Here is a 20,061-nt window from a genome sequence, read left to right on the forward strand (position 1 = left end):
GAAAGGTCGAGTACGAATAGTAATGTCTCTGTTGATGACAGGCTCTCGCTCTCAGACAACGGTTTAAAAACGACATCGTCACAGTTTCAGAGCGACAGAGAGAGAGAATTGTGAAGCTTTGGACTTTGAAGAGTTTAACGGAGGTCTGGTCGCTTTCTTTGGAAATCTGAGTCCCTGAAGTGAGGAGAGACACGTGAGCTGATGTTGACGTTTAAATTTAGCCACGAGGTTTTAATTTTTCTTTTTCTAGACTACATAGAGAAAAGGACAGTGTACAGCTATCGGGATGGTGATAAATGATATTGAATAAATTTGGGAGTGTTTTTGTTTGGGAAGTTTTTCTTGTTTTAAAAAAGCAAATGACAGATACTCCTCCAGAAAGATATTTTATACAAAACTGTTTAGAAAAAGGGCATAATTATGGGAATAAACTCTTTGATTCCTGGCACTATTTTATTATCAAATTCAAAGAGATATTTATAAAAGGAAGCTGAATTGATTGTTCGAGCTTGAACTGGACTTTTTATGCATTGATTTATACTTTGGAGATTCTATGCAATGTAAAGTTTGTAGAGGAACAAGCACTGAAATTTTTAATGAATTCAGATGAAACAAAAAAAAATAAGAAACTGGAAGCCAGACAAAAAAAAACTAAAGCAGATGGCAGAATATGTAAAGTACATAACACTATCCTCAATTGATGGTTAATAAAACATTACAATGCAAATTAAAGATACACACTAACTAACGTGCCGTATTACACAGGATGCCCCTCACTCTACATATGATCATGCCTACCATCATCATCGTTGATTCCATCACCGGCATGCCCGCAACCAAATCCGGCAGATCATTATTGACATTTCACTGCTGAGCACATGATGATCAGAATAATTCTTGAGATTATATGCCATGACAGCCATATGATAAGGGACACGAAGAAAGGAATGAGGAATCTACTACTCATACTTTATAAGAGTAAAATGAACAAATGAGCCCATGCTGAATTGTGATAACGAAAATCAGACTTGATCTCTAAGAATAAAGTAACATTAAAAAAGTACAGGATCTAGTTGCTGGACACACAGACACACAAATTTTGTATGGTTCAAATACGCCTAATTGTCAAATCCATCTTCCATGTAAAAACTGGCAGAAAAATCACGACAAACAATAGCAAACCATGTAACATTCAGCAGAAACCATGAACAATAGCAGCAACATGACAGTATTAATGATGGAGAAAGAATCCAGGGGAAACAAGGATTATGCGTGGAAGAAATTCTTTCTGTTGATTACGTTTTTTGCATGGTTGTTTCAAACCTTCTAGGCTTTAGAATATGACATTAGTTGACACAATAAAAAGGCATCCCAACACCATAATTGACATCTCAATCTTATCTGAAGGCAAACTGAACACCTTCCTCAACACACTGAGGAGCTCAAATAGAAACAAAAGGATGTTAATACTTAAATATGTAGCCATTGGATGGTTAAAGACATGTCAGTTCCAAAGGCTGATATGCAACAATAGATGAACCACCAAAACTGCTGAAAATCCTCATCGTAAAGCAAAAATTATCCCGTATCTTAAAGAACCAAATATCCCTCCAACCATGAGGCCCATACTACCACTACAAAATTTGTCTACGGAAGTATCCAAAGTTCACCTTTTTAATATATACAAAATTGAAAGAAAATTTTGGTTCAAAGGGTGTTGAAAAACAAACCGCCATGATGTAGTTAGATTCCACTTTTCTGTCCAACTGAAGGTTTCCAGGCAGCCCGATGCTCGAATCACATCATTGAAAGTCATCGCTGTCATATCTCCGTATTCATCTTTCCTGTAACCAGACATGGATGACCCAGCTCTCCTATCTAAATCGCAGAAAGTATCAGATACAGAAGAGACCAGCAAGAGGAAGGAACAAATACAACATAAAATAATCAGTTACCAGAATGCTTGAGAAGCAGGAAGGGGCCTATTGTGAATGTGACACCAAAAAACATATAACCGCAAGTGACATGAATAGGAAAAGCAAAACAGCAGAGAAAGAAATAAAAGAGAATGAAAAATGGAAATGTGGCCAAGCAACTCCCAATGGAGGTAAGCCCCAGCAACAGACGATGATGAAGGTCTTCGTACATTCCTGGACTCTAAATTGGACAAGGCTCAGATTCTGGTGGTCTCCTTCCCCTAGCCCTGTGGGATGAATTCTGCGGAAATTGCAGAAAACAAAAAACTCAATCCCAGAACAGTTGATAACCAATACGCTTTAGCCTTTTTTCAAGATAATCAGAATATAAAAAGCAATGAATAGCATGTATGATTTTTGTAGATAAAAAACAATGAAAAACGAAGACGAACCACATTCAAAAAGGATACCATCAAAGTTTCAAACTTCAACTATCAAAGGTTCCACATTACATGTTTGAATCTCAGAAAAGTTGACTTGATTCCGATAAAACAAAAAATCTTGGAAAGTTGACCCTAGAAACAGTGCAACATCATACCTCAAACTTCAAAAATCTTCCAGAACATCCAAAGCAAAGGAGCACTATCTCCATTTTTGTTAAGATCATAACCATTTTTGCTACTAAATTCCTTCAACTCAGATTTCCAAGCACTTTTTGCTGTGCAATGAACATGAAGTCATCCACATATAGCAAATATAACTATACATATATAAAGTAATAATGGATTACATTAACTATGCATTGCAAAATTACTTGATTACCAATTACATTCAGGCAGATAAACTTTCATTGTGTGGTTTAGTTGAGCCCAGTCTAAGTATTCACATATTAATGCAGTTAGTAACCTTCCTGCATTTAAAAAGTCATAAAAGTGAAAAAAAAAAGATGAGCATCAGCAAAAACATAAGTTCAAAAAGACTGAGAACTTCTCTCAATTTTAGAATAGACTTGCAAAATTCTAAAAACAATCAGAGCCACATTTAGATACTACAACAAACACAATTTCATGTGGGTATAAGATCAGATATTGAAAGTACTGGGCGTGAAAGAGAATTACAAGATCATGGGGGAAGTACAAGTAAACACCTAAAATTATCTTCTTTGATGCATAGTAATCATTTATATTACTAAAATCTCGACTAAAATTAACATGCTAAAGGAATATAGAGACAGTAATAGTAATATATGAATCATATATTATAGTTGTATAACCATTAAAGACAACCGCTTTCCCTCTAGACACTTAGAAACTGCATGCTCCCACAAGAATAGTATTGGTGCATAAATTTGGTTTTTATACATATCACTTTGATTTGTAATATTCTTATCATTTGAGGAATCCAAGCCACTATTTATGCAATTCTATTACCATCTCGGAACTCACCCATAATCCTAATGGTTAGATAAGTGCAACAAATGGCTCAGACAATTTTAATAGAGAACTATAATCAATAAACAACCAACATATTCAAATAACACTATCTATTATATAGTTGAGTGAATTTCCCAACACCAAATAAGGATTTCTTTCAAAGTTAAAAAGGAGAGAACAAAGTTAATATATGCAGAGTGACCTGAGGGAGAAGCATGAAGGTGTTTTGCGCGATCATTGCAGTACGAATCGCAGCTATAAATATACAGAACAACTATAAACTAAACCATCTGTCGGCCAACTATCATTAAGAACAGCAGGACATCATCTTCATCTCGGACACCATAACCGTCATACACATCTCCAAACCCTCGAAAGGGAACTATAACTAGTATTAGTGTAGCTGTCTTTCCACTAACTGCAAATAAATGTTCATTTGCTTCTTTGTAAAAATAATATGCATGCACTTCCTACACTTGCAAAGAATGATCTAATTTACTTTGTAAATATACTACAGGATTCTAAAAACTCATGCTGCTGCAGATTGTTTATCATCATGGTCTTCAAGATTCAGAGCTTGAAGCAGCTTTGGCCAGGATTCAGGGATACCGCCTGGAAGATTGAACTCTAACAACTTCCCACGACTGCGGTAGAACTCCTCCACTGGCCGAGTCTGCAGGTTAAAAGATAAATTTGCGAAGCACTTGTTACTCACTGAACCACAGATAAGCATTATTTTGTATCTTTGACATAGTAAAAATAGTTCATGTGTTGTTAATTGATTAATGAAAATAAATAAGAAAACATGCTTGACAGTTGAAAAGCTAGCTAGAATGGGTGTGAGGAAGTTCTATTTTGCATTTAGACGTGGACCTGTCAAATGCTAACATCCTTAAGGACCTTAACCTCCAGAACAAGAGTAGGCAGCTATATGCAAGATTTTTAAACTTAGTTACATAATCAATGCACAGATTTATCTGCTTTTCAGTTTGCCTTTACAGGAAAGAACAACAACTTATGTGAGATATTGCTAAGTTCTTGAACAAAGTGATAAAAAAAGCCTTCTTCTTCAGCACATTTTGCTAGTATATGTATATGAACATCTTAAAAGTGTTCAAAATGAGGACAGAAACAGGTGTCATGCAGCAATGCCTCGGACACATGAGACCTCCATATAGAGAAATCCCCTAGATATCTTTTAGGTGCATGTTCCGAATATGTCATGAAATATAGAATCACATAAAAATGGCTTCGTGTGTCAGTGCATTTCTAGAGAATGAATTAACAAACATCTGAGACAATGGAGAATACCATCTCATTATATATACGAAGCCGTTCCTTGACAACTTCTTCAGTGTCATCAGGTCGAGTGATAAGCTTTGATTCACAATGCGCAGGGGGAAGAAGTGGAGCCATGTACATTCTAGGGCTGCCATTTTCACCCTTGATGTCAATACAAGCAACATTGTAGTTTCCCCCGCACTCACTACATATTCTTCTTCCAAGGCATTTTGCAACCAACGCCTCTTCCTGCAGCTTCAGGTTCACCACCAAGTCAATGTCCGTCACTCCCTCTAATATTTCCTGTAAGGAAATGAAGAAAATAGAAAATGATAAAATAAAAGTTAGAGCACAGAGAAATGTTTCAAGGAGAATGAAAAATGGGACTAGAAAATGATATTCCACAATCTAATATGCTTCGGATACCAGTGTATGACAATCAACTCTTCCATGTACTTGCTATAAGTATTCAATAATCTAAAAGTTTACCTCCAAGACCATCCCTTGAATCAGGCATATATTAGTTCAATGTATTTAATTGTCTTGCTATGTCAATTCACTAAACTTTGGGAAAAACATTTCCTCATGATATATACAGTAAAAACTGAAATGACAGAAGAAAATTTATTAGAACAAGAGCTGTTCACACATGGTTAACTTTATTTGTAGACCAAAAGGCATATAAGACTACATTTGGAAGTCCTAAGAAGGTTTTGTATCTGTCTGTCTTCTTCAAACAAGCTCCCTTTCAATATATAAATTTATAAGCCTATCTTTTCACTTTTTCTTATTCAGTTCTAAATATTCCTACCACATTGACATAATCATATAAAGAGCCAAACAAACATTTCAATATTCCAGATATTGATCACAAGTAGTGCTCACCGCCTGTCTTATAGTTCGAGGAAAACCATCAAGAATAAATCCAGATTCACCCTTGGCTTCTCCAGCTTCAAGACGCTTCGACAATAAATTTATTATTATTTCATCTGAAACTAATTTCCCATGATTCACAATTTCTGCAAGCTGCAAAATGGAGGAAAAAAAAAAGCTAAAAGAGGAAATAAAAGTGAAAACAGCGAATCCTAAACTAATAATTTAGAGCTTGGCATGCACAAGTTCAATTCACCATTGCTGTAGCCATGTCTCTAAACCATAACCATAGCATGCAAAGGTAAAAGTAACATAATGTATCTTATGTAGTGAAAAAATGAAATAGCAATTGTTTCTAAAAACAATATTTTGCACTAATTAAAGACAATATAGATCTCAGGTAGTGCTATATAGTCGCAATCCAAAGAGTTCCCAACCAAAGAAACCCAAAATTTTAAAGACAAATATATATATGCAACACAAAATGGTCCACTAAAGATGGTGCGATTTCACTATCAAAGTATACATTGATCCCCAGGCATCTAATAGACTAGTTCACAAATTTGTTTCCATTATGTTTGGTGGGGGAAGAAGGGTAAATAGGGTTAATCTGAAGAAAATGTTTCAAGTAAAAGTAGTCCTCAATAGTCAATACCAAAATTTTATGGATTTCTGAATACTCAATACCCCACGTACTCCGTCCCTCTCTCCAAACAGAGTATTCAGAAATCCATAAAATCGCCTCCCAATATTTCTCACACTCCTTTAATGTTTTAATTGCAAAAACAACAATAACATCAGTTTACCAACAATCACCTCTTTCCCAGATTTCTTGATGCTCACGGTTCAGCTTTAAATCTAACATCAAGAGAACAAACAAAAAGTAGAGCGAATTGACAACCTCACTGTCAATTAACAATTAATACAAGAGCTAGAGGCTTTTACAATAATTCAATTAACACTAAATTCACTTTCCTACCATCTAATCTAGCTCAACCACTCAAATACGAGCTACAATTTCAATCAGCCACATTAACTCGAATTTTATTTTCTCTAAATTATTAATTTTGATTGTTTAAGCTGAAAAACATAATCCAAAAATCACAAATTAAAAAAGCTAAAAGCGACCTGAGAGGCAAGTGGGCCCGACGAAGCGAGCTCATCGCGGACGAGATCACCGGTGGCGATGTGAGGGACTCCCAACATATTGGAGAGCCTAGAAGCGTAAGTACCTTTCCCGACGCCGGGGCAACCGAGAAAAACCCATTGGACATTTCTGTCCTTGGAGATTTTCGTAAGAGAAGACGGAGGCTTGGTAGGAAAAGACGCACCTAGTTGAAGGTCAGTTCCGGAATTAACACAAGAAGACGAAGAGAAAGGTCGAGATACGAATAGTAATGTCTCTGTTGATGACAAGGCTCTCGCTCTCAGAACACGGTTTAAAAACGACATCGTCACAGTTTCAGAGCGACAGAGAGAGAGAATTGTGAAGCTTTGGACTTTGAAGAGTTTAACGGAGGTTTCTGGTCGGCTTTCTTATGGAAATCTGAGTCCCTGAAGTGAGGAGAGACACGTGACCTGATGTTGACGTCTAAATTAGTAAATTTTGCCACGAGGTTTAATTTTTCTTTTTCTAGACTCTGCATAGGGAAAAGGACAAGTGTACAGCTATGTGTGGATGTGATAAATTGATAATTGAATAAATTTGGGAGTTGTTTTTGTTTTGGGAAGTGTTTTTCTTGTTTTAAAAAAGCAAATGACAGATACTCCTCCAGAAAGATATTTTATAACAAACTGTTTAGAAAAAAGGGCATAATTATGGGAATAAACTCTTTGATTCCTGGCACTATTTTATTATCAAATTCAAAGAGATATTTATATAAAGGAAGCTGAATTGATTGTTCGAGCTTGAACTGGACTTCTTTCTATGCATTGATTTATACTTTGGAAGATTCTAATGCAATGATCAAGTTTGTAGAGGAACAAGCACTGAAATTTTTAAATGAATTCAGATGAAACCAAAAAAAAATAAGAAACTGGAAGCCCAGACAAAAAAAAACTAAAGCAGATGGCAGAATATGTAAACGTACATAACACTATCCTCAATTGATGGTTAATAAAACATTACAATTGCAAATTAAAGATACACACTAAACTACACGTGCCGTATTACACAGGATGCCCTTCACTACATATGATCATGCCTACCATCATCATCGTTGATTCCATCACCGGCATGCCTGCAACCAAATCCGCCAGATCATTATTAGACATTTCACTGCTGAGCACATGATGATCAAGAATTCTTGAGGTTTTATGCCATGACAGCCATATGATAAGGACAACGAAGAAAGGAATGAGGAATCTACTACTCATACTTTATAAGAGTAAAAATGAACAAATGGGCCCATGCTGAATTGTGATAACGAAAATCAGACTTGATCTCTAAGAATAAAGTAACATTAAAAAAGTACAGGATCTAGTTGCTGGACACACAAACACACAAATTTTGTATGGTTCAAATACGCCTAATTGTCAAATCCATCTTCCATGTAAAAACTGGCAGAACAAATCATCGACAAACAATAGCAAACCATGTAAATATTCAGCAGAAAGCCTTTTGGACAGACAATGACAGTATTAATGACTGAAGAAAGAATCCAGGGGAAACAAGGATTATGCGTGGAAGAAATTCTTTCTGTTGATTACGTTTTTCTGCGTAGTTGTTTCAAACCTTCTAGGCTTTAGAATATGACATTAGATTGACACAATAAAAAGGCATCCCAACACCATAATTGACATCTCAAATTCTTATCTGAAGGCAAACTGAACCCTTCCTCAACACACTTGAGGAGCTCAAATAGAAACAAAAGGAGTTAATACTTAAATATGTAGCCATTGGATGGTAAAAGACATGTCAGTTCCAAAGGCATGATATGCAACAAATAGATGAACCACCAAAACTGCTGAAAATCCTCATCGTAAAGCAAAAATTATCCCGTATCTTAAAGACCCAAATATCTCCTCCAACCATGAGGCCCATACTACCACTACAAAAATTTGTCTACGGAAGTATCCAAAGTTCACCTTTTTTTAATATATACAAAATTGAAAGAAAATTTTGGTTCAAAGGGTGTTGAAAAACAAACCGCCATGATGTAGTTAGATTCCGAGCTTTTCTGTCCAACTGAAGGTTTTCCAGTGCAGCCGATGCTCGAATCACATCATCTGAAAGCTCATCGCTGTCATATCTCCAATTGTATTCATCTTTCCTGTAACCAGACATGGATGACCCAGCTCTCCTATCTAAATCGCAGAAAGTATCAGATACAGAAGAGACAGCAAGAGGAAAATAGAATAAATACAACATAAAATAATCACTTACCAGATGCTTGAGAAGCAGGAAGGGGCCTATTGTGAATGTGACACAAAAAAAACATATTAACCGCAAGTGACATGAATAGGAAAAGCAAAACAGCAGAGAAAGAAATAAAAGAGAATGAAAAATGGAAATGTTGGCCAAGCACCTTCCCAATGGAGGTAAGCCCCCAGCAACAGACGATGATGAAGGTCTTCGTACATTCCTGGACTCTAAATTGGACAAGACCTCAGATTCTGGTGGTCTCCTTCCACTAGCCCTTGCTTGGGATGAATTCTGCGGAAATTGCAGAAAAACAAAACTCAATCCCAGAACTAGTTGATAACCAATACAGCTTTAGCCTTTTTTCAAAGATAATCAGAAATTAAAAAGCAATGAATAGCATGTATGATTTTTTGTAGATAAAAACAATGAAAAACGAAGATGAACCGCATTCAAAAAGGATACCATCAAAGTTTCAAACTTCAACTATCAAAGAAGTTCCACATTACATGTTTGAATCTCAGAAAAGTTGACTTGATTTCCTATAAAACAAAAAATCTTGGGAAAGTTGACCCTAGAAACAGGTGCAACATCATACCTCAAACTTCAAAAATCCTTCCAGAACATCCAAAAGCAAAGGAGCACTATCTCCATTTTTGTTAAGATCATAACCATTTTTGCTACTAAATTCCTTCAACTCAGATTTCCAAGCATCTTTTTGCTGCAATGAACATGAAGTCATTCACATATAAGCAAATATAACTACACATATATAAAGTAATAATGGATTACATTATAACTATGCATTGCAAAATTACTTGATTACCAAATTACATTCTGGCAGATAAACTTTCATTGTGTGGTTTAGTTGAGCCCAGTCTAAGTATTCACATATTAATGCAGTTAGTAACCTTCCTGCATTTAAAAAGTCATAAAAGTGAAAAAAAAAGAAAAAGATGAGCATAAGCAAAAACATAAGTTCAAAAAGACTGAGAACTTCTCTCAATTTTAGAATAGCACTTATGCCAAAATTCTAAAAACAATCAGAGCCACATTTAGATACTACATCAAACAACAATTTCATGTTGGGTATAAGATCAGATATTGAAAATACTGGGTGTGAAAGAGAATTACACAGATCATGGGGGAAGTACAAGTAAACACCTAAAATTATCTTCTTTGTATGCAGCTAGTAATTCATTTATATTACTAAAACTCTCGACTAAAAATTAACATGCTAAAGGAATATAGAGACAGTAATAGTAATATATGAATCATATATTATAGTTGTATAACCATTAAAGACAACCGCTTTTCCCTCTAGACACTTAGAAACTGCATGCTCCCACAAGAATAGTATTGGTGCATAAAATTTGGTTTTTATACATATCACTTTGATTTGTAATATTCTTATCATTTGAGGAATACCAAGCCACTATTTATGCAATTTCTATTACCATCCTGGAACTCACCCATTACCATCCTAATGGATATGATAAGTGCAACAAATGGCTCAGACAATTTCTTAATTAGAGAACTATAATCAATAAACAACCAACATATTCAAATAACACTATCTATATATATGTTGAGTGAATTTCCCAACACCAAATAAGGATTTCTTTCAAAGTTAAAAAGGAGAGAACAAAGTTAATATATGCAGAGTGACCTGAGGGAGAAGCATGAAGTTGTTTTGCGCGATCATTGCAGCTACCCAATAAGGCAGGAGGCAGACCTTCCTCCTTTTCAATCACCTGGTCCTCCTCTTCAATAGCTTCAAAAACACTGGCTCTGAGTTCGGCCTAGCAAGAAAACAAAAGAATTGAGTTAAAAAGGTGCAACAAAAATTGGGTGATAGCATCTGGTTCTTCGAAAAACCAAAAGCCATATTAACTAAATGGTTAGATAGCAAACCTCCCAAACGTCAGTCAGTCAAATAAGGATACTACTCTAATTCATACAATTAATACCACCACAGTGACATACAAAACGGCAAGTTATATAGGCAATCAGCACTAAAAGTATCATAACACAACTACTCTCACTCCTCCAAACAGATAATCTGAACCAATAGTAAGAATTCCACAGCTTTGTCCAACATTCAACAATATGTTCAGAATGTGTTCCTAGCACATAACAACTCTTGATAGTCATAGCACATAAAAATTCTGACCATCGTTTGGTGGTATATTTCCATCTCCTATTGAATATTGATATCAAAAGAAATTGCCTCCAGCAAATTCATATGATTATACCGCATTAAATAAACACTAAAAGATTACAGAAATAATCTAAAAAAGACTGATAACGTTAATAAAAGATCCATTTTCAGAAATTTTAGAAAACGAATTCCAAAACTGAAACACTTTCAATCATTACCCGAACAACCATATTAAAGCCTTACTCATAGAGCAGCAAAACCCTAACTTCAAATGAGCTTTCGGATTCGAAATTTTAATCCTATCCATCCATCTTCTCAAAGAAGTGATATTCCAAACAACATTAATCCAGCCATAAGTTACTTAATTTAAACTTCACAAAACCCTAATTCCGCGTAATTTTTTTTTTTTTAATTCAAAAAAAGAAGAAGAAATGAGATCTATAACTCGTAAAAATTCCTCGATTTTAATACATTATACGAGATCCAACTTAAATAAGAAACACTAATTAGTCTCATTTCCCCCCTTCTCAACTTGATCAAACCATCTCGGCAACAAAACAACTAAACACAAATTGTGAACGAAATAAAAGAAGTTTAGTTTTGGAATTGGTACCCGGATCTTAGCGAGGACGCCCTTCTTCTCAAGCGTTCGAGTGACTAGGGTTTTCAGGTCCATCATTTCTCTCGTGTAATCGTCCATTATTGAAACTGCAAACACACCGTCTCGCACGGTGTCGTTTTAAAACTTTTCTTCTTCAGTGGAATGGTTTGCGTTTGAGGTGTGGGTGAGAATAAACAAAAGTAGAGCAGTAATACTATTACACTTCCGGCAAGAGATGGGTGCAATTATGATTTATTTTGGTGCGTGTGGGCTCCCCCTGATGTTATGCGCGAGTAGGATCTGGGCCGTTAGATTATGGGTCCCGATGATATTTAAAATTCGAATTTTGTTATGGTGTTGCGCTTGTAATTTGTATCTACTATCTAGTGCATTATAATTTATAAATGACGGAAGTTTAGGTTATTTTTATTACATAACTGTGATTACGTCAATATAAAATAATGAGCATATTTGGTTGTACATTAAAAACGGTTTTTTAAGAATTTGATAACGTTGATACTTGATTTTGACACCAACTATTTACACGTGAGAAATGCTAAACGGGCTTAAAAGTTACATGCAATATGCGAATATTTAGTTAAATAAAGGGTGAAAGACAATATTTAAAATGGTTCGGATGCTCAAAAGAGAATTCTACGTCCACTGATATTGTATTAATGAGAGTAAGGTCAGGTTGCGTTTAACGAGCTGAGTTACAATTTAAAGAGAATATAAAAGAGAGAGAGAGAGAGAGAGAGTAAACTATTTTAGCATAAAATTAGCCAATCCCGCAAATGAGAGTGAAGACCTCTATTTATAGTGGGCTGAACCAAGATAATAATTACTAAATCTGTAAGTGGATGGGTATCGTGCAAATCATTCTTTGCGTCCCATTGCTCACCTGCTCGAGCAATTTCCTCGACTTATGCAGGGTTTAGACACGTGGATGATTTCCAACCATCTACTAATCTGACACTCACCCATTGCACTGACAGGGGCGTGCCACCTACGTCATTATGCGACGTGGCTGCATCTGAAATGTCGCAGAACTTTTTCAAGTTCTGACCACCCCATGCTGATAAGACTCTACGTCAACCCTACCTTTTCAAGCATAACAGAGTTTTTTGTATATATATATTTTGAAATTTAAGAAAAAAAATTATTCTATTTCATAAATTTAAATTAAATTATTTAATTTTTTTTCTTAAAGTTAAATTAAATTATTCTTGTATATTATTATTTTTTTTTAAACCAATACTAAAAAAAAATTATATTTCCTTAACCAAACAACAAATAAAATATTTTATAAAGGCTATAATTTCATATACTTTACTCTAATAAATTCTTATCATTAAGGATTTTATGGTCTGTTTGGTACAGCTTATATGAGTAATGTTTATAAAAGAATAGCCTGCTAGAATAGAGCTTGTAGAATTATGAAAATTTTGTTAGCTTTTTACTTTTTTTATTAGAAAAAAAACAAAAGAGTTTTTTAGTATTAATTTACCAAAAAAAAAAAAAACTTTTAATATACTAATCGATGAAGTCAAATTTACAAAATAGAATAAAAGATATATTTTTAATTCAATGCTTTAAATAATCTAATAAAAATAATAATGAGAAAAAGCTCAAATTTTTGAACTTGTAAGGCAAGTTGTAATAAAACTTATTTAAAACTTTTTAAAATATAATAATACAACCTAAAGTAATATTTAAAATACTTATTACTTTATATAAGCTTTTTTGACTAGTAAATAAGCCCACCCTTTAGAGATAAGCCATGCCAAACAACTCAACATGACAACGTTGGTTGCATATGTTGTGCAATGGTTGTTGTTACCGACAATTTGGATAATCCCATGTTATCTTGTGATATAGCATGGATAAAAGCCAATCACCAACACATAAGAATGTGCCTCTTCAATTTTGATGGTCTCAACAAATTACTCTACATTATTGACTGCAAGATGAGTATATAATACCAGTTTAATTAATTAATTGCTGGATAAATAGACGTTGCTACAGAGATGGATTACCCAAATTTCGATGTTATTTTGGTCGTGTGTTGCATGCTGACGACAACACGGGCGATAGGGGTGTTAAAAAAAATGTAAAAACCAAACCGAACCGGCCACCCGGTTAACCGAAAAAACGGTTCGGTTATAGTTCGAAAAATTAAAAAAAACCAAATTTTAGGTTCGGTTACCGGTTCAGGAGAAAATAAAAACGATTAACCAAAACTGATTTTTTGAACCGGTTATATATATATATATCAAATAAAAATAAAAATAAAAATATATATTATATATTATATATTAAATTAAAAAATAATTTCATTTCGGACTTTTATTTGTATCAATTTTTAATGTATTGTTAGTAGTGGTCAATGAATATATATGAATGTTTAATTTTTATTTGGATATGTATTGTTTATATTTACAATTTAAATTAGGAAAAAATTAAAAAAAAAAGTTTTATAAAAAAAAAGGGAAAACCGGTTCAAAACTGGTTAACCGGTTTTTTTAAAGTGGTTAACTGGTTTTTTAGTTAACCGAAAAACCGGTTTTCCCTCCAAATCGGTTCGATTTCGGTTCCCGAACCGAAAACCCGGTTCGGTTCAGAAAACCGGTTAACCACTTTTGAACACCCCTAACGGGCAAAGTTGTTCTCTATGGTTCCAAAGCAAGAATTTACTAAAGGGTGTTTATCTAAGCTTATAAGCTGGTCAAACTAGCTTATAAGCTCTAAAATTAAGCTGACATGTTTGTTTATAACTTTTTTGAGCTTATAAAAAAAAAAAAAAAAGTTATGGGGGAGGTACTTTTTTTGTTGTTGCTTATAAGCATTCTGCTTATAAGTTAGTTTGACCAAGTATATTACCACATTATCCTTTTCTAATTTTAAAATTCTATAATATACCCTTATTTAATGTAGTACCCTTTTTAGTCATTTTATAATAAAATGTACTTATAAGCCACATTTTATTATAAAATGACTAAAAATGGTATTACATTAAACAATGGTATACTATGGAATTTTAAAATTAAACAAGGATAATGTGGTAATATACTTAGTCAAACTAGTTTATAAGCAAAAAAAAAAAAAAAAGTACCTCCCCCCCAACTTATTTTTTTTGGCTTATAAGCTCAACTTATAAGTTCAAAAAAGTTATAAACAAACATGTCAGCTTAATTTTAGAGCTTATAAGCTAGTTTGACCAACTTATAAGCTTAGACAAACACCCCCTAAGTTGTATTAGCTCTTTTGAGAACGGGTTTTTTTGTGTCACAATTCTCGCTATTTTACCTCTTACAAAGATTTATTGTACAAAGTGAGGTGACAAGAGATGAATAGAAGACTGAATATAATAAGTTAGAGCATTTCTAAAAGACTTTTTATATGACCCAAACTCTTTATTATAAAGAGTTTATCCATAGAAATAAGAGTCCAACCGAGTTTTTATTCTTTAAATATAAATTAAATAGTGAGTTTGACTCTTCACATTTAGAGAGTCAAATTTCACTATCTATCCTAATTTTAAATAATAAATTGTAAGTTTCTATGGATTTTATTTATGATTTATCTCTCCTATTAAGTTTTTCTCCTATTTGTTAAGTCTAATTTAAAGAGTCTATTGGATTTGAATACAAATCTTGTTCTTTATATTTAGAAGTTAATGAAGATGTTCTTTATTTATATGAAATATGCTCTTTAAAATAAAGAACACCATTGGAGATGCTCTTATATTCATTTTTCTATTCATCTCCTGTCATCTCACTTTGCACAACAAATATTTGTAAATTTTGTTATACGTTTGGTATTATCCACTTACCTCACAAATTAACTCTAATGTAATCCTTACATTTTGGGCTTAAAATTATATTTATATAGGAGTTGCGATTTTCCCATCTTGTCCTTGATGATTATATTTCGATTTGGGTCAAAATCTTAAAAATAAGGACCGTTGCTACAACGAAATTGGATTCTTTTAAGGGGGCATTTGGTTGGCGGTTATTCCTCGTTATTGAGTTAATGTTATCTTATATTACTATATTACTTAGATTACTGTAGACGTAAAAATCTACCTGTACAGAAGGGGGATCTGATCCCGTGAGGTTGAGGCCACTAGCGATCCGCTGCACCTGCACACGTAGAGAAACAAACGTGAAGCGACGGAAAACATCGGGGTGGTGTTTGCCGTAGGCACTCCGACGCTCAAGTCAACTAGGCTGAAAGAGGCTAATTTAGTGAGGGCTAGGGAGTAGAGAGGTTACCAGAAGTCTAGTCGAGGACTGTGACTACGGCGATGACGTGAAGTCCTCAAGCAAGAACTCCGGGTATGAAGGTGAAGTGTAATCTGTCTTGTGAGAGGGCTAGCCTCTGTTTATATAGTGACTGTCTGGTCTCTCAATCCTGGTGGGATTGGGAGTTCTCGTGGCAATCCCTTTCCTCCAGGGATACGCCCTTTGATCCCCTTATCCTAGCGTGAGAAGGAATCCTAGTGTGACTCTGACACGGACCCTAGAGGAATTAGGGCGGTAGTGAGCCACTTTACCAGTGTTCGAATAGGAAAGTGGTCTTGAATAGGAAAGTGATATGTGGGTACCTGTGGGCTCTGAACTTGCTCATAGGTCCAGGAAGTGAACTGGGGTTAGGAGGCTTGTGCCCGGATGGTTTGGGCCGACTACATCTCGTATCAAATGGGCCTAATCCGGATTGGGCCGCATCGGGGTTGGACTTGGTCTCTTCCTCATTGTCAATCCCGTTTTCCTATTTGGGCTAAGGATGATTTTTGGCCCTAACAATTACCACGTTTAATTATCAAATAATATAAGATTTCGGTAATCTTCTAAAGTCAATAATAATTATTGTTGGTTATATATGTGATAATTTGATTACCTCAATTTTTTTAGGTATTTTAAGATTACTTGGTAATGTTAATTTTGTTACAATTTTACCTTATTAATAATTTTTTTTGACAAAAATACCCTTATTTTGAAATTAATTTACATGAACCTACCATTGCAATTTTACCCTTAATTAATTAAGTCTTTGGACAGTAATGCCCTTGTATTTAAAACAAATTGTAGGCCACCCAAGACCACCACCACTTGCCAACAACCACCGCGGTCGACATAGCTGAATTAGCGCACAACTGGCCAAATCCAGCCGATCGTGCGCAATTCCGGCGACTGTCGACGGCAGCCGGCAGTGGCTTGAGGTGGGTGGGGATGATTTTGTTAGAAATTCAACTTTTAAGTGGCTGTGGTGTTTTAGCAAAATCTCAAATGTATGGGGTTAAAATAAATGATTCAAAAAATAATATTATATTAATATTTAAAAAGGAGGGCAATTTAGTAATCTATTTAACATACTCATCAATTTATTCCTTCCAATCAAACATATCAATATAATATACCTACCAATTTATTCCAACCTAACCAAACACATTTCCCTAATGATGCGTTTGGTTCAGAGAATGTTGGATTACTAGGAATGTTATATTGATAGAAAGTTAGATTACCTTGAAGATTACTAGGAATCTTTAGGAAAATGCGTTTGGTTAGTTGAAATAAATTGATGGGTATGTTATATTAATATGCTTGGTTGGGAGGAATAAATTGGTGGGTATGTTATATAAATTACTAAATTGCCCTCTTTTTAAATATTAATATAATATTATTTTTATCATTAATTTTTGAATAATTTCTTTTAACCCTTAACATTTTATATTTAGCTAAAACACCCCCACTTATATAAAACTTTGATTTATAACAAAATCACCCCCACCACCCCAAGCCACTGCCGACAACCACCATCTACCGTAGGAAGTCACCGAAAGTCGCTAGACATCGCCGTGAGTAGCCGAGATCATCGGGAGGCTGTGATATGGCCGTTTCTGGCCATATTGATGGCCGAAAATGCCATATTGGAGTAGATATGGTCATTTCTAGCCAGATCGATGGATCTAGCCATTAATGACCAAATCCATGTCCTTTAACGGCGAGATCTGGCCAACGACCATATCTATTTCGGCCAAATCTACTTCGATATGACCGTTTTCGGCCATCAATATGGCCGAAAACGACCATCAATATGGCCGAAAACGACCATCAATATGGCAAAAAACGACCATATCAGAGCCTCCTGGCGACTTCTAGCAGCGGTCGATGGTGGTTTGCCTAGCGGCGATGGGTTGGGGTAGGGGCTTGGGTGGGTTGCAAATTGTTTTGAATTCAAGGGTCATTTTCTCCAAAAAGTTAATTAATTGGGGTGAAATAGTAAAAGCTAGATTCATGTAAATTAATTTAAAAATAAGGGTATTATTGTCCTAAAATTTTATTTATAAATGATAGAATTGTAACAAAAACAAGATTACCTTTGTAATCTTCTAATACATAAGAAAATTGAGATTATTTGATTACCTCCAATATTACCAACAGTAATTACTATTGGTATTGGGAGATTACCGGAATTTTATATTATTTGACAACCAAACGTGTTAATCAAGTAATATAAGATGACATAACCACAGCAATCCTATATAACCTCCAACCAATCGACCTCTAAATACTTCCAGTAATCTTTAAGGTAATATATCGTTTGATTAATATAACATTCCCAATAATATAACATTCCCAATAATATAACATTTGCCGAAACAAAAGCACCCTAAGGGGGCGTTTGGTTAGGGGTAATGTGGGATTACTAGAGTTATGTCATCTTATATTACTTGATTATCACGTTTGGTTATCAAGTAATATAAGATTTCGGTAATCTTCAAATACCAATAGTAGTTACTGTTGGTAATATTGGAGGTAATCTGATTACCTCCATTTTCTTAGATATTCTAAGATTACCAGGGTAATCTTTTTTTTTACAATTCTGTCCCTTATTAATAAAATTTTAGGACAATAATGCCCTTATTTTTAAAATTATTTACATGAATATGGCTTTTTCTATTTCACCCAAATTAATTAACTTTTTGGACAAAATTACCCTTGAATTCAAAATAAATTGCAGTCCACCCAAGCCACCACCCCTACCCACCTACCGCCAGCAACCATCGCTGTCACTGGAACGACGTACGGAAGGCAGGAAATGGCCACCGTGCGTCGATATGACCATTTCCAGCCATATATTTAGCCGAAAATGGCCATACATGACAAATCTGGCCATCAACAGCCAGATCTGTCATGTCTGGCCATTTTCGGCCAAATATCTGGCCGAAAATGGCCATACAACACATGAAGGCCATTTCCTGCCTTCCATACGCTGTTAGGTTGCTGACTGCCGGCGGTCGGCAGTGGCTGGGTTGGTGGGGGTGCTTTGTTGATTTTCCAAACTTTTATTATGGGGTTGTTTTTGCTAAGTTTTTAAATGCAAGAGGTTTATAATAATCAATATTAAAAAATAATATAATAATAATATTTAATTAGAAAACAATTCAGTAATTTAAATAACATACCCACCAATTTATTCCTCATAACCAAATATATTAATATAACATACTCACCAATTAACCAAACACATTTTCCTAAAGATTCCCAGTAATCTTTAAGGTAATCTAACTTTCCAGTAATCTAACATTCCTAGACATGGCAAAACGGGTCTGGACTCGCTGGTCGATCCTAAACCCGGGTAAAAAATATAGGGTGTGGGTCTTTAATATTGGACCCATATTTCTTCGACCCGTACCCGGTCCGACTTGTTTTGGCAACCGGTCAAGCCTGTTCACCCGCGGGCACCCGTTTGTTTAAAAAAAAAAAAAACCCTTTCCCCTTTTCATTATGCCCCAAATCGCAAAATCCCTAACCTAACTCAAACTCACTCTCTCATCAGCCTTCTCTCAAACTCATTGTCATCGAAATCCCTAACTCCACCGTCGTCGCTTCTCCTGTCTCTACTTCTCATCAGCCACGTTTGTAGTCTCCACTGTCGGCGCAGCAAGGTATGTGTATCACCGTCGTCGATTTGATCTCATCTCCTTCATCTTTACTCTTCACTCTTCAGCAACTCCAATTCTTGGAGTCGATTCTCCGACATCTTCTGCTTCTCCTCGGCTACAATCTAATAACATTGAAGGCTGCTCCTCTTGCTTTATTCTTATTGTTTTGCAGATAACAGATGTCAATCATGTGTATTCCTTTGGAAACCACTGTAACATGAATCAAACTAAATCTATAAGTTTTTCTAATTTGTCTTGTCTCCATTTACTGTACTTAGTAGATACTTTCTAGCTTGTGCCGCTGTTGCTTTTCTTGTGTAAATTTTTTCTTTTTTTAAGAGTTTTTTATGTGGGTTTATTTGGTTGATAAGGAATGAGAGGACAATCGGTAAAGTTTTTTTATCTTTTTCTTTGTTAGGTTCTGGGTTTCTATTTGGTTGGTGAGAAAACTTGGGAGAAAATAATGTAAGGGACTTTTTTTTTTTTT

At 34.9% G+C, this 20,061-nt stretch overlaps 2 protein-coding genes and 1 pseudogene across 2 annotated transcripts; all 3 read right to left on the reverse strand.

The window, feature by feature from the left end:
- Window positions 1–778: 778 nt before the first annotated feature.
- Window positions 779–3,695, reverse strand: LOC116119479 (annotated as a pseudogene).
- Window positions 3,629–7,075, reverse strand: LOC116119488 (probable adenylate kinase 6, chloroplastic). The gene is made up of 4 exons (XM_031405434.1): window positions 6,632–7,075; window positions 5,516–5,656; window positions 4,661–4,933; window positions 3,629–4,022 (listed from the first exon to the last, which is right to left on the reverse strand). The coding sequence occupies exons 1-4, from the start codon at window positions 6,953–6,955 to the stop codon at window positions 3,879–3,881; spliced, it is 882 nt and encodes a 293-aa protein (XP_031261294.1). The 5' UTR covers window positions 6,956–7,075; the 3' UTR covers window positions 3,629–3,878.
- Window positions 7,076–7,540: 465 nt separating this feature from the next.
- LOC116119489 (protein TONNEAU 1a-like) lies at window positions 7,541–11,811 on the reverse strand. Its single transcript, XM_031405435.1, has 8 exons — window positions 11,639–11,811; window positions 10,534–10,666; window positions 9,691–9,779; window positions 9,463–9,585; window positions 9,031–9,158; window positions 8,889–8,914; window positions 8,653–8,809; window positions 7,541–7,743 (listed from the first exon to the last, which is right to left on the reverse strand). The coding sequence occupies exons 1-8, from the start codon at window positions 11,723–11,725 to the stop codon at window positions 7,692–7,694; spliced, it is 795 nt and encodes a 264-aa protein (XP_031261295.1). The 5' UTR covers window positions 11,726–11,811; the 3' UTR covers window positions 7,541–7,691.
- Between the last annotated feature and the right edge of the window lie 8,250 nt (window positions 11,812–20,061).

The sequence above is a fragment of the Pistacia vera genome, unplaced genomic scaffold (assembly GCF_008641045.1).
Source record: "Pistacia vera cultivar Batoury unplaced genomic scaffold, PisVer_v2 Contig890, whole genome shotgun sequence".
NCBI lineage: Eukaryota > Viridiplantae > Streptophyta > Magnoliopsida > Sapindales > Anacardiaceae > Pistacia > Pistacia vera.